Consider the following 14,988-nt stretch of genomic DNA (forward strand, 5'->3'; position numbering starts at 1 on the left):
TTATTTTTTATCATAATTTTCCAAAATCTTGGTTAAATTTCTGTGAAATTTCACTCCTATATTGTAATCATTCAGAATTTCAGATAATTCATTTTCACACAGCAACATTCGAATTTTTTTAATTTTTTTTTCCGCAAATTCTTTAAAAATTTTTTTGTTACTAATTTCATTGTCCAAAAGAGATTCAAGAGATATTAAAAAATCATTTTTTATAGTATTTCTTATATTTAAATTAATTAACTTGTTTAAATCTCGAGAGAAAATTTCAAGTTCGTCTTTTTTACATTCATAAAGCAATTCTGCATTAATTCCTGCCGATACATTGGATACATCTTCTGTCAAACATTTATTACTAAAGATCTTTTCAATTACATTTACTCCGTTTTGACGTAATCGTTTTTCAAACATTTTAGTTTTATTTTTATCATATAAATAATTAATTTTTTTATTTAAAGCATCATGCTTAATTTTACATAGTGCCGTAGATAATCTTTTTTCATAGAAACTATAAACAATATTTTTCAATTCTTTTCTATAACGATATAGTGCTTCGTTAATACGTTGGTTTCTTGTGTTTTCTGATAATTTTTTTCTTATTATTTCATTATTATTTTCAACTGTAATATTATTTAAGCAAAAAAAATCAAAAACTCTATCTTTTTCAATATAAAAATGTACATATTCAAGTATACACAAATTTTGCTCATATCCTGTATATAATGATGTTATCGAAAAAATTTGCTTCCATATATTGTTCATGTATGCCTGAATATCTTTAAGATGAAATTTTACAGCGACGTGGAATATTTCAATTAAATCGATATTTTTTATGACATTATATTGATTATCACATGGTATAAACCCTGCTTTTTTCTTGATAAGAGCGGCGATATTGCTCAAAATTAATAATATTGGTTTATCACTAACATCATTTTCATTTATAAAACGTTCAACTTCGTATAATAAACAGATTTTTATCAGGAAAGTACTCGCTAAAAAACTACAATTGCATAAATTTGTTATTATTTTTTCTATAAGCAGATTTTTCGATGTTTCATCAAATTCTTTGTTTCTTAAAATTTTACTTAGATTAAATTCTTTATACAAATTATCAGACAACAATATATGAAGTAAAATCAAATAAATTGCACTTCCTCTTTTATTTAAGATTTTTTTTAAGAAGAATTCTGCACGACCACCTGTTTCTAATAATCTAAAAAGCAATTCCACTTCGTTATGACATTCACCTAAAGTCTTTATATAATAGGTTTTTCTAAAAAACTCTTGAAATTCCAAAGATGTCGAATTTGTAAAAATGGCTTCATGTTGTAAAGAATATATATATTCCTTGTAATTTTGTGTAAAACGTATTTCGTCATTATCCATTTTAATTTTGAATATATTGTGATAAAATTCAATTTTATTTAACGTACAAACCGAAAAATAAGATATATTACGCTTAACGATTTTATCAACATATATAAATTTATACAATTCTTTAAGGTGAATACATATTTGGTGGTCAATTTCATTAATATGTTCTCTTATCATAATTGTATGTGGAATAAGATTTTCAGAACCAAGTTCTTTAATATTTAATTCAAAGAAATAATGAACCTTGTCTATATTTATACAAATACATATGTAGCGGGAATTGCTCCTTTTAATATAAGAAATTGGAGATTGTGGAAAACATAATCTACCCTGGACAATGCTAGTCTTAAATTTTAAATTTGTAAATACTTTGTACCAAAGAACATCATTTTCCATGATGTATTCATAAAATAGTTCATCTTTGAGTCTTAGTTTTTTTTGTTTAATATTTTCGTTTTTTATATGTTCAATTAAGTTCTTAAAAATAGGACGAACCTGGAAAAATAACGGATTATAAATCAAAACGTTATAATCAGCCAAATAATTTCTATGTTCCATTAAAATAATGTGTTTAAATTCTTTAACTACAGTTAAAATAGATTTGTTAGTGCAATTAATCTTTACATTTTTAGTTTCTTGTCTTTTTTGAAACCCTTTGATCTCTACTATAATATCTACATTAATATTATTTTGTCTGATATCAAAATCCATTAAAATTCTCAAATATCGTTTATCATAATCAATTGTAGTATAATCACCGCTTTCTATTTTTTTTATTAGTACCAAATTTATCTGATTAGAAACATATTGACCCGATTTTATAAATAAAATAGTAAAAGCAAATTTAACGACATCCATATGGGGTAACTCTAGCTTATTTGGATTTAATCAAAATCCTATAAAAAATGGCAAATTTATGTATTATAGAATTTTTTTGCAATCAAAAATCATAATAATTTGTTAACACAAAAAAATATGAGCAAGGGGATCTAAAACAAAATAGGGTTGAAATTTGATGGCTAGATATAAAAAGTCTATAAAAAATTGAAATCAAATTTTAATAAACTAAATACTGAAAAAAGCATTATTTTCACTAATTTTCTAGTCATAATGACTTATTTTCTAAGATATTTATAACAATACACTTATAAACACAATCTAAGTAAACATTTGTAAAAATATAAAGGTGGTTTTGTTTAACTTGTTTGCAGTTTATAGCCAATAATAAAAATTTTCAGAAAATTTATATTTTCTTGACTGGTTGACATGTGTCAGATAAAACTGTTTGATATTTTTTTAAAAAAAAATATTTAAGAGAATACACATTGTATGCCTGCAAATTATCTTTCAATATACCTTGTTTTGTAATGCTTCAAAAGGAAATTTATTTTTAATCGTCTTATTATATTATTTATAGATAGAATATCCAATGATAGATATGTATAAAAAAAAAAACTCAATGTTATTACGATCTTAAATTTTAATAATTTCAAATCTAATTTGTTGTATCATCTAGTCTATTTAAGACAAGACGCCATTTCGGTGAATATATTGCGATAGATATCAAGAAATAAAATATACGTATTTAAAAATCGTATGTAAATTAAATACTAACTGTAAGTTTTATTTAACATAGTTTTTTTTCTAGTTTTTTCATATAGATATATCAATAATATGGAAGCAATACATAATGTTTTCACTCCACATGAAATAATAATCGTTGTATATGACATTAGAACATATTCATAATAAATAATGATAAAAGATAATCCTGAATTTGGGTGTTCTAAGCGTATCAAAAATTTACAAAAAAGATGATTTAGTTTTTACTAAAATTCATTTAGTAACTAATTTTTAAACACAGGCTTTTTATGAAATTAAAAGACCAAAAAATTATTATGAACATTATAGTGAAACAAAAACATATTTTCAGTCATTAAACTAAATTTATCATACAAATTTTTTTAGTAAGGTCGGCAAATGACATGTTTAAAAAAATTTACCATATTAAATGTTTATTAGCAGTTAAAATGATAAAAAAAATTCGCAAATATTTTTTAATATTAAATCGACTCATTTGAAAAATACATAGCTGGATTTTTAAATTGCATATTTGCGCACATATATGATACTTGGTCTTCAAACAGATCCTTTTTGGATCATAAAATTTCAAATAATATTTCTATTCAGAATGTAGCTTAGTTTTTTTCAAACAATATTTCTATTTTACTGTTATGTCATGACCATATAGATTAAAAAAACTATGTTTTAAATTTATTTTTATAAGAAAAATTATGACTTAATGACAATAATAAATACTTGAAATGTATTTTTACAATATTACTATTTATTCTAGCTCGCACCAAGGTAATAAAAACATTAAATTGCTTGTTTTCAAATTTACTAGTTCTTTTTTATGCGTATATAATCGCAAAGTGGAAAAAATTGTTTCGTATAATGTGGTGATTTTTTTGGGCAGGGAATATATCTAGTTATCACCATAAGAAGTAAAAACTTAACTACACATACGTATAAACAAGTTTGAACATCATAAAATGTATATTATTTGAAGGTTTTTTATGCCATTTTGATCTCTTGATATAAATTAGAAATAAAAGTATGAAGTACATTATCCATGAGTTACTTATATTTAACTTTAAAAATTTTAAAAAGTAGTTCATCAAAGCAGTGATAAAATACTTCAATATACGATTAAAAATTGTAGTTTTAGTTTTAATGATGGACTGGTGCTAAATTTTTAATATATCTTAACAATCGCTTTTTTATTAAATATACAATTATCAATCCCAATTGAAAATTTAATAGAAATGTTTTAGTTTTCAGGTATGGAAGATATTTGCATATTAAAATGACTACAATATAAAGGGAATTCAGCAGTATTTATGTCTTGGTTTTCGTTTATACAGCACCAACCTCCCATATTTATGCTATATGTAATTCCGTAATCATCATATATATAAAAGAATTTTATTTAATTTTTTACCCCTCTTTTTTGTGGGTTTGAAATTACTAAACGATACATTTTGATGCTTTTACGTTATTAAAATATTAAAAATAAATTCAATGTTTTAATTTGACTATTCCAAGTGTGTATACTATGTGTTAATACATTTTGATTTAGTTTGTTATTTTTGGAAAGCATGGTCCCAAAATATCGTCAGAATCGTTGTTTAGAATTTATTTGACCCTTCCGCGAAAAATTGTAAAAACATTTAACCAATAATGATTTTAAAGATAAAGGTCAAAAGTTGAGCTTAGAAGTTTATAAAAGCATTTCAATATGACTCAAAAGTGTTTTTAACTTAACTTAACTCCTTATATGTTACTAAAAAGTATTTTTAAAAACGATGTCTTCATCCTATCAAATTCAATCATCCCGAAATAGAAACTCACCAAAATTTACCGAGGGGCGACATATTAAAAAACAAAACATTCAAAACCCGTTTTCAAAACGGGAAAGCATACGCTAGTCATATTATAAAAGAATTTTATTTAATTTTTAACCCTTCTTTTTTGTGGTTTTGAAATTTCTAAACGGTACATTTTGAGCCTTTTACGTTAATATAATATCAAATTTAATTTTAACGTTTTAATTTGATAATTGTAAGTGCGTATATTATATATTAATGCATTTTAATTCATATTATTATTTTTGTAAAACTCAGTTCTAAAATATCGTCAGAATCGTTTTTTAGAATTTATTTAACCCTTCTAGAAAAATTTTAAAAATAATTGCCAAATAAAGATTTTGAATATAAGTGTCAAAAATTGAGCTTAGAAGTCCCCAAAATTATTTCAATATGACTCATAAGTGTTTTTAAAAACTTTACTCCTTATATGTTACTTAAAAGTATTTTTAAAAAGATGTCTTCATCCTGTCAAATTCAATCATCCCAAAATGGAAACTTAAAAAAATTAAAAGGGGAAATACATATTATAAAACTAAACATTTCGATGCCGTTTTCAAAACGGGAAAGCATACGCTAGTTATTTTTATAAAGCAATTTAATTATACATACCAAATTAAACAACATGTTTTAGAATAGTCTATAAAAAAATTTGCAGCATAAGGCATACATTAAAATTGTATTGCTAAAAAATTTAATAAATATTAGTATAAAAATCATTTATAAACAGAAGTTTCCGAAAAAATATATATCGACTTATAAATGACAACATATTGTTATTCTGAAACTATATTTCCTGGAAACATTAAAGGCGCCTATAATAATAAGATTTTTTGAATCAAAAATTTTGAGACTAAAGTGCGTAAAAATTATATAATGTATAAAAACAATTTATCTATAAATAATGAAAAAAACTTTAAAGATTTTATTTTGATATAGTATCTAATAAAGTATTCATTTTTGTAAAACCTTTTATATAATATTTCCTTCTTCTATTAATAACAAAGAATTTTTTTCGTAATTGGTCGAAACATTTGACAAAATCTTCATCGATATTATCTATAGATTGAAGTTGGCTATTTAACAAGGATAACACAGTTATTAGTGACATTTTATCAAATAATTTTAGTATTTCAATCCAAAAATTATTTCTTTCCGTTATAAGATGAGTGTGCAAAGTATAAACAAAGCTTTTCTTCTCTCTTTCTTCCACACCAGAAGCAATAAATCTAAAAAATTCTCCAATAATTTTAAAGCTTTTTCCTATTCCATTTGGTAATTTATCTTCTTCGATTCTTTCAAATATTAACGGGAAATACTTTTTATTGCACGCATTTAAATGAAAAAACATATTTTTTGTCAATATTCTGTTTTTCTCATATTTATCTTTGATCCTGTCACTAAATTTTGGAAAATTATAATTAGTATCAGAATCTAAATAATAAATTTTGTCCAATTTTTCTTTTTTTATTTTCAATTGCATATAACATTCTAAAAGTAATTTTCTTAAAAGCGGTTTTTTGGAGTTTTTGTGAATTGATTTGGCCCGAAGTAATGATATATTGGTTGAGGCTGAACAAGTATATTTATCTTCTTTATTAAATGCTTTTAAAAGATCTTTGTTGACTACTTCGTTATCTTTTACAGATGAACATGATTTTAATTTTATATACGCAGTTTGTGAATCTTTTTTTAGTATTTTATCTTTACCAAATATTTGTTCCGTGGGCAAAATGTTGTCACTGTTATTTTTAAATACCTCAGGAGAAGACCGGAAAAATCTACATTCTTCGTTCACATTTCGCAAATTGTAATATGTTTTTCCATTCTTTATATCAAAGAAAATCTGTTGGTCATCATATTGCTGAAAACTTTCGCGTGTATCTTCTTTGCCATTTGTATAGTGATACCGAAGTGATAGCTGCGAATCAAAAAAATCTTCATTCACATTCTTACCATTTCCATGTAATTCATTATCTATTTCAATAAAATTTTCAACTTCGTCATTCTCGATAGCACAATATTTTGAGCAGTAAGCTATAGAGAAGGTCAATATCATTTTATGGGCAGGTTTTAAAGAAATTTAAAAGTTTTTTTTTCATATTGATCAAGTTAACTAAGTTATCTATTATATTTTTACCAAGAAAATGAGTTCATAGAGCAAATAATTCATTTTATATCATATGCGAACATAAGCTTTTCTGTAAAATTAATTGGAACTAAAAAAGATAATACTATTTTGTTGACATATACTCGGCTTGTATTTATTATTGTACAATTTTATTTACTTAGATTAGATATGTTCATTTGATGTATAATAAGAAAACATCAACACGTCATAATAAACAGAAAATAATCGTCATTGAGAATATTATCAAACCCTTTTTTGAGATCGTTCATTTTTTATTTTTTTTGCCCCCAACAATATAACTTAAAAAAGAGGCTCAAAATGAAGACAAAATTACTATCATTTTGTTTTAAAAAATAAAAAAATGCATATATTTATACACAATATTTAATCTTAGATCGGGGGTTTTATATAATATATTTTATCAACTTTTTTGACTTAATTTTATTAGGATTTTTCTTTTGAATGAAAAACATTTTTGGAATGTAAACCTGTAAAATTGTTTGTTGTGTGAACTTATTTCCCTTTGTAACGTTAACTTTATTAATAACTCTACTTTTGAATAAGCAAAACATTTATAAAAATAAACAATTTAACAGGTTTGATTTTTTTAATGTTTAAAGCGATCAAAACATTTTAAATTACATTTTAATCCCGAACATATGCATATAATATTTTTTATATTTTTTTAGTTGAGAAAAAAATTGTATTTTCTGCCCTGCATCTCGTTTTTAGTACCTCGGTATTTGAGGTCATAAAAACGACAACGCAAGGGTAATGAGTCTAATAATACTCTTCAGGCATCATATTTTATATTGGCATATTGTGTACACCTAAACTTTTGCGTTTTTTATTTTTACTTACTTTCTTTTAAAAGAACATTAATAATATGTAAATCATCGTTAATTCATAACATTGTCTGATTTTAATGTAGTTTATCCTGATGATGAAGAACTTTAACTATAAATTCCTAACCTCATTGGATTTTTATGTATAAAAAATAGTATTGGATTTACAAAAATTTTATAATTACCTCACCTGTTTAAATTTGTTTTCAAATATTGTCAATAAATATAAATGCATGTTACTTTTGTTCTATTTATATGTTGTGTAAAAATGTAATACTTTTAACAATTTTAGTCAACCTCGTTGTTCTTTGGCCTTGTATATAGATTATACACGCTTTTTAAAATTAGACAAAAGAAGAATAATCATATATATAAAAGAATTTTATTTAATTTTTTACCCATCTTTTTTGTGATTTTTAAATTTATAAACGGCCCTTTTGATATTTATTATGTTATTGTAATATCAAATATAGATTTATTGCCTTAATCTGAATATTCTAAGTGTGTATGTTATTAGTTAATACTTTTTTGATTTAATTATTGATTTTGTAAAACTCAGTTCTAAAATATCGTCAGAATCGTTTTTTAGAATTTATTTAACCCTTCTAGAAAAAATTCACAAAAATATGTACCAAAAAAAAGTTGAATATAAGTATAAAAAACTACATTTAAAAACATTCTAGAACTATCATATTGGATTTTACATAATAATTTGATGCGAATTCTGCATTCAATTTTTGCATTAGAAATAATTTTTATGTTTTTAAAATTGCACTCCCCCTTTCTTTTTAAACTAAATATGGCAATTTAAAAAAAAACAAAGGAGGTACATACCATAAACAAAGCATATAATTCCCGTTTTCAAAACGGGAAAGCATACGCTAGTTCTAAATATAAAAAGATCTGTTTGTTTGTTATATATTATTTTGTATCTTCAATTTTTGAGCCTAATGAGTTAATAATACACATTTAAGTCTGATCAAAATGAAAAAATCTAAAACTAATATGCCACATGTTATTTATGAGTTCTGTTTTTTGTAAGTTATGAATTTAATATAATATTACGCAATTATTATAAAAGCGTCAATATCACGCAGTACAAAATATAATGATACATTTGACTGAATTGAAAGTAAAATTTTTTTAATCGATTACCAATAGTATTTAAGTTCCCCGTTTAAAAAGCAAGATATCTATGCTATATTCAAAATTAATATCTTAAAGATTTAAAACAATCAAGAACATAACAGAAAAAAACGCGTTCTACCAGAAATTTGTTGTGTTTTAATAATTTTTCAAGAATATGTTTTTTAGAACACTTGTTAGCGAGTCAATATTTAAAATGTTTATATGGCGCATTTTATACATCAGTTTAATGTCAATAATAATTGAATCCTTTACCAAAGCAAACTTAAATTTTATTCCTGAAATAAGAGCATTATCATTTATATATATTTGTATCATGAGATTTTGATTTTATTATTGTGAAATTTCTTTAGGCTGGCTAATAATATTCTGACTCATGAAGAATGCCAAAATAAACATAATGTTTAATATTTTTAACATTATAGAAACAAACTTTATTCAAAAAAAATTACATTAAAACTACATAAATGATCAATTTAATTTAAAAAACCTATTAAAAATTTACAATGCGACTCTTTGTGTATAATCAAATCTTAAATTGTATATTTATAACAATGTTTACATCAGAAATTAATTTATTTTTTTAAATTTTATAAATACCTTGATTTTTAGACTCCTATGGATTTATTTGATAAATTTCAACATACTATTTTCCTTTATTTGTCCGTTATTGTCTGTACTAATAGTCTTTTTGATGCGAAAGATGCCAATTCGGCTTTAAGAATTGAAAAATCTCGACAATTATCAAAGCTCAATTGCGAAAAAGAAATAAAGTCGTTTTATGAATCTATAAACAGAATGTTAATGGAAGAAAGAGCAACAGAACAGGTGAGTATGCATATAGACCGTAAGAATTTATTGTATTCCGCGATGGCTATTCTTTGGGTAATAGAAGTTTTGTTTGATCAAAATCATCAATTGATGGTAAATTATATAGGAGAACCTGGGATTGACGCTGGTGGTCTAACAAGAGATTTTTTTACATTAGTTATCCCAGAAATATTTAATAATGAAAATGAATTTTTTTATTCTCCAAGTGGGGATACATCTAAACTTATTCCAGCACAGAATAAAAATAATATGAATACTTTTAAAAGAAATTTAGCTTATGAAACTTTAGGTAAACTTATAGGCTTGATACTTAAGAAAAAGATCACTGCTGATGTTAGATTTGATCAAATTGTATGGAAAAAAATTTTAGAAATTCCATTAGAGATGGGAGATTATGGAAATGTAGATCCATTTTATTATAACAGTTTGATTCAATTAAAAAATGATAAAATTTTACTTGAGTCTTTAGATCTTAGGTTTGAAAATGAAGAAGGAGAAGAATTAATAAAACATGGAAAAAAATTAAAAGTGCAGCAAAGTAATATTGAAGATTATATATCTGAGACATTGAAAAATAAATACGATAAAAAAATATCTGAACAATGTGAATATATAAAAAAAGGATTGTATAAGATTGTTCCAAAAGAGAACGTAAAGAAAATGTCACCAGAAACACTTCAAAATTTAATTTATGGCGAACCCGAAATTGATGTGGAAGATTGGAAGAATAATACTATATACGATGGCAGATATGATCCAAAGTCTAAGGAAGTCAAATGGTTTTGGGAGGTAGTGGGAAATTATTCTCAAGAAAAAAGAAGTAAACTTTTATATTTTTGCACTGGTTCATGTAGACCGCCAATAGGAGGATTTAAATATCTTAAAAAAAAGGATGAAGTATATTTATTTCACATTTTAGATGTGGATTCTGACAATGATAAGCAAATTCCAAGTACAAATACTTGCTCCAATAATTTTAAACTTCCACGGTATTCAACTAAAGGGATTTTAGAAAAGAAATTGGATACTGCATTGGAGTTTTCTGATGGATCTTTTGAATTTAGCTAAATAAATTTATCAATAGTTTAAAACGAATAATTTACATGAACTTCTGGGATTTTTTTTTGGTTTTATGAGCTATTCGTCATTCTTTTTTATATTATTAATTTTTTACCATGGAAAATATAACGCATAGTTAAATATTAATGTATTTAAAAAATCAAATGAATGAGTTAAGTTGATAGTGATAAAATAAAAGGTCTGATATAAATGTAAAATTATTTGGCCTAAACAAAACCTATTTAACTCATAGCTTATTTTTTATATTCATAATAAGCACACTATTTTCGTAATCCATGCTATTTATAACCTTATAATCTTTTGTATAAAAAAAATGCTTCATATCATATAACTTATACAAATAATAAGCTCCTGTAATCTGAGATGTTTGCTCAAAAATTTTGAGCCAAGCATATTTTAATGCATCATTATAATAAATATATTTTGCTAAAATTTCTTTATAAACTTCCGACAATCTAATCCTGTGTTTATATCTTCTCTTTTGCACTATATTTGATATTGATTTTAAATTGTAGCTCACATCATCTTCATTGTACATATTTTCATTGATAAGAGTATCTCCTTCTAAAAACAAACAGATTTTTATCATATCAATAGTGTCATCTTCAATATTAGACGTTATATTAACGAGCCTGTCTATAAATCCTATTTTTTTAATGTAACTTTTTTTGTCGTCTATATATTTTAATCTAGATATGTTTTTATTTCTTTCCAGTATTTTATTTAGTTTTTTTAGCGTATTTTTATGTATATCTAAAATTTCTAAACAGTTTATTTTCATTATATTATTTTCTTTGATAAAATTTTTAATCATTTCCTTATTTTTTAGTTTTGATTTTTCTATAATTTTTAACATATCTTCTTTATTTTTATTAATTAGCCATTTTGAATTAAAATCGCTTTCAACGTGATTTGTTGTTACATATTTTAAATCACTTAAACTAATTAAGTTTAAATGAAAACATAAATTTGCAAAAAATATATTTGTCCCTGTCCCGGAATCATTAAAAATTTTTTCTATAAATTGATGTAATATTCCTCTCCTATGTAACAATCTATAAAACAAATTTAAATGTGTTTTATCTATTTGTCTAAAATTGTTAGCTTTTTTTATTTTTTTTAGTTCGTTAAAAACTTTATTATCAACGTAGTTCACCTCACTTTGTTTATCTTCCGTTTCAAAAGAGTATATAGTTTTATTAAATTTCGATTTAAATGTAATTGTATTGCTTTCTTCTATTACTTCTATGCCTAGTTCAACATATCTATCATTATCAAGATTATTTAAAATATTTTCGATTTCAGTATAATATTCATTTTTTTCAAAACGTCTACTATTACATATTTCAGTGAAATCATCAATATTGTGTAGTTTAATAGCATAACGGAAGACATCCTTATTGTAGTTATCATATTTAAATTGATCTTTAACTTTTTTTACGAAAAAATCATTGATATTGAGTCGATCAATATCTATATCAAAAATATGACAAATACTTTTTTTTATAATAAAAAATGAGTAATATATACTATTGTTTTTTCTATAGTATACAAAATCATCATTGTTCTTATTAATATCATACCCCTCAATGTAATTAATTTTAGCAATAAGTCTATGTAAAAGACAATATTTCTCAATAATAAGATCATATAAAAATATGTTTTTTTCTGTATTCCTCATCTGTCTAGATAAATTTTCCGATTTAATCCGTTCAATAACACTTTCAACATCTTTATTTAGCATCATATCTTGCTCTTTGTAAACTAAAACTGTAGCGATTTCTGATGAACATTTAAATGAAAAAATAGACTCAATAATCGAATTAACAAGTGCCAAATGGAATTCTATATATGACACCTTATACAATGGATGATATTGACACGGAAATTCATTATATCTTACCCACGTTTTTGAATCTTTATCGTAAACATTTAATACAATAAAATTATTTTCATATTCCATATAAATTATTTCGTGTGGTTTACTAGTATCATAAACAATGTAATCTTTATTGTCTACTTTGTTTTTTATTATGGATATCAATGCGTTTGGCTTTGTTTTGACTGAACATAAACTAATAATCATAACAAAATTTATTATTATCTTCATTTGGGGCAAAAATAAAAAATGTCATATATGCAAAATTGATTATATCAATATAATGTTTTGTTTTTCATGTTCTTCAAAAGTTCTCGGAGGCCATTGATTAAACATATTATATTTTTTATCTTGTACACATCATGTTTTTGGAAGCATCTAATTATTATTATTGTTATGCGTCAAATAATCAATTTTAATTATCCATCAAATTGAATTTTTTTAGACTCTATGCAAACTTTTATTTCACAAGACAGTTCTCATTTTTTATCATTAACATACTAAACGTCGAATTTGGATATTGTGTGATTTGACGTCAATTAAAACGTAAAAAAGTTATGAGCAGTCCTTTTTAAGGAATGAATTCTAAAGTATTAGCAATCAGCAGCATTTTGGAAGAAATACGAAATTATGGAAGTAACATTTGGCTTTTCATAAACGTCACTAAATCTATAAAAAACAACTAAAAACATTTATTTTAACAAGGGTCTATTAACCAAAATTATCACGCTAATATAAATTTAAAAAATAATTTTATAGATCTTTTTTCGTTAGTTACATTTGAAAATTCGTCAAAAACGCTTAATTCCAAATAAAAAAATCTTAGTTATTGCAATGATTGTTTCTTCATTAATTTTCGTGACATGATGATTCCATTGTCTAGATTAATGGCTACGTTTAACTATGACAAGTTGCATGTGAAATTTTTCGATTTAACAAGTAATCGGCATGTTTAATTTTAATGGTGCTATATATTCGTTAATGTGGATTTAATAATTTATTTAAATTGCACCAGAATGAATGTATGAAAATTTTCTAAAAAAGCGTTTCTTCTTGTAAACTATTTATATATGTAGAATCTGGTTTAGAACTCGAACGAAAGTTCTATTTTGTTTATGTATTTCTTATTTACATAATTAAGGTGTTATGGTTTAATGAATATACTAAATATACGTTCCTTATGTACCAACAATTTAGTAATATTTGAATTGTAAAATGGTATATTGCAGGCGTTCTAAATGTTGCTGAGATTTATAATATCGTTTTCAAACACTTTAATGTTTTTCTGTTCACTGGTTTTAAAAATGATGATAAATTAGTTCAATATTTTATGATACGACTATTAGAAGTGTAGAACTAAATATTATGAAATGCCACAATATATCTTTATATCATAAAATTCAATTATTAATTTATTTATGCTATAGTCAAATTCACACTTCTTTATTATTTCCTAAATTAATATCGAGTAGTACATTAGTTTTGAGCATTTACTAGACCTCGAACCTTTATGAAATAGATAAATAGACTTGTTATTGACATACTGTGCTAACTTATCTAAGTTTGTCAATTTCTTAGCGTTATTAAATATATCGGGGATTTGGCTTACTGGTTGTTGGCTTTATATACCACACATAAAATTTTTAAAGACTATTTGATTTGTCTAAATATACATTTATATGTAATTAAAAATAAAAAGTTTTAAATGACGAATTGATTTCAATACAAAAGCAGATTATAAATTTGTTTCGCTATCAGAACATTATTTATATGTTTAAAATGAGTATAATATATTTAATTCATACTTAAATCAAAAATATCGCATTGGATTGTCACATTATGTAACAAAATGTCATAAGTTAGAAGAAAAAAGAATCTTTTAGATTTCAACATTCAACTACAACCTTAATCTATAGTCGCGTATTCTAATAAAAATGTATTCAAAATTTGAAATTTTATTTTTTGACAATACAATAATAAATAAGACAAACAGAATAAAAAAGTTGTATATATACATTGAATGGGCCTGGAGATTTGTTTATTTGCAAAACTGTAATGATAGCAATAATTAAGGTAAAATTATTTTACCAAGACAAACCACAAAAAATTTAATTAATAGGGAAAGATATTTTAGCGATCGTAATAGACTAATATGCAAAACCGAAATAATGATACTTCGTTCATAATATCCGTTATCCAAACTGACAAAATACCACAATCTGCAAATAAGACATGCTTATCTTTAGCACATGAGAATATATACAATTGAGAAAT

The 14,988-nt window shown here is 24.1% G+C and overlaps 4 protein-coding genes across 4 annotated transcripts; 1 reads left to right on the plus strand and 3 right to left on the minus strand.

The window, feature by feature from the left end:
- On the minus strand, positions 1 to 2,232 carry VNE69_06003 (uncharacterized protein; the record flags this gene model as incomplete). The annotated part of the gene is made up of 1 exon (XM_065473752.1): positions 1 to 2,232. The coding sequence occupies one exon, from the start codon at positions 2,230 to 2,232 to the stop codon at positions 1 to 3; it is 2,232 nt and encodes a 743-aa protein (XP_065329824.1).
- A 3,495-nt stretch (positions 2,233 to 5,727) lies between these two features.
- VNE69_06004 (uncharacterized protein) lies at positions 5,728 to 6,861 on the minus strand (the record flags this gene model as incomplete). Its single annotated transcript, XM_065473753.1, has 1 exon — positions 5,728 to 6,861. The coding sequence occupies one exon, from the start codon at positions 6,859 to 6,861 to the stop codon at positions 5,728 to 5,730; it is 1,134 nt and encodes a 377-aa protein (XP_065329825.1).
- Positions 6,862 to 9,542: 2,681 nt separating this feature from the next.
- Positions 9,543 to 10,823, plus strand: VNE69_06005 (E3 ubiquitin-protein ligase; the record flags this gene model as incomplete). Its single annotated transcript, XM_065473754.1, has 1 exon — positions 9,543 to 10,823. One exon carries the CDS (start codon positions 9,543 to 9,545, stop codon positions 10,821 to 10,823), a length of 1,281 nt encoding a protein of 426 aa, XP_065329826.1.
- A 238-nt stretch (positions 10,824 to 11,061) lies between these two features.
- On the minus strand, positions 11,062 to 12,945 carry VNE69_06006 (uncharacterized protein; the record flags this gene model as incomplete). Its single annotated transcript, XM_065473755.1, has 1 exon — positions 11,062 to 12,945. The coding sequence occupies one exon, from the start codon at positions 12,943 to 12,945 to the stop codon at positions 11,062 to 11,064; it is 1,884 nt and encodes a 627-aa protein (XP_065329827.1).
- Between the last annotated feature and the right edge of the window lie 2,043 nt (positions 12,946 to 14,988).

This window comes from Vairimorpha necatrix, chromosome 6, assembly GCF_036630325.1.
Source record: "Vairimorpha necatrix chromosome 6, complete sequence".
Taxonomy (NCBI): Eukaryota; Fungi; Microsporidia; family Nosematidae; genus Vairimorpha; species Vairimorpha necatrix.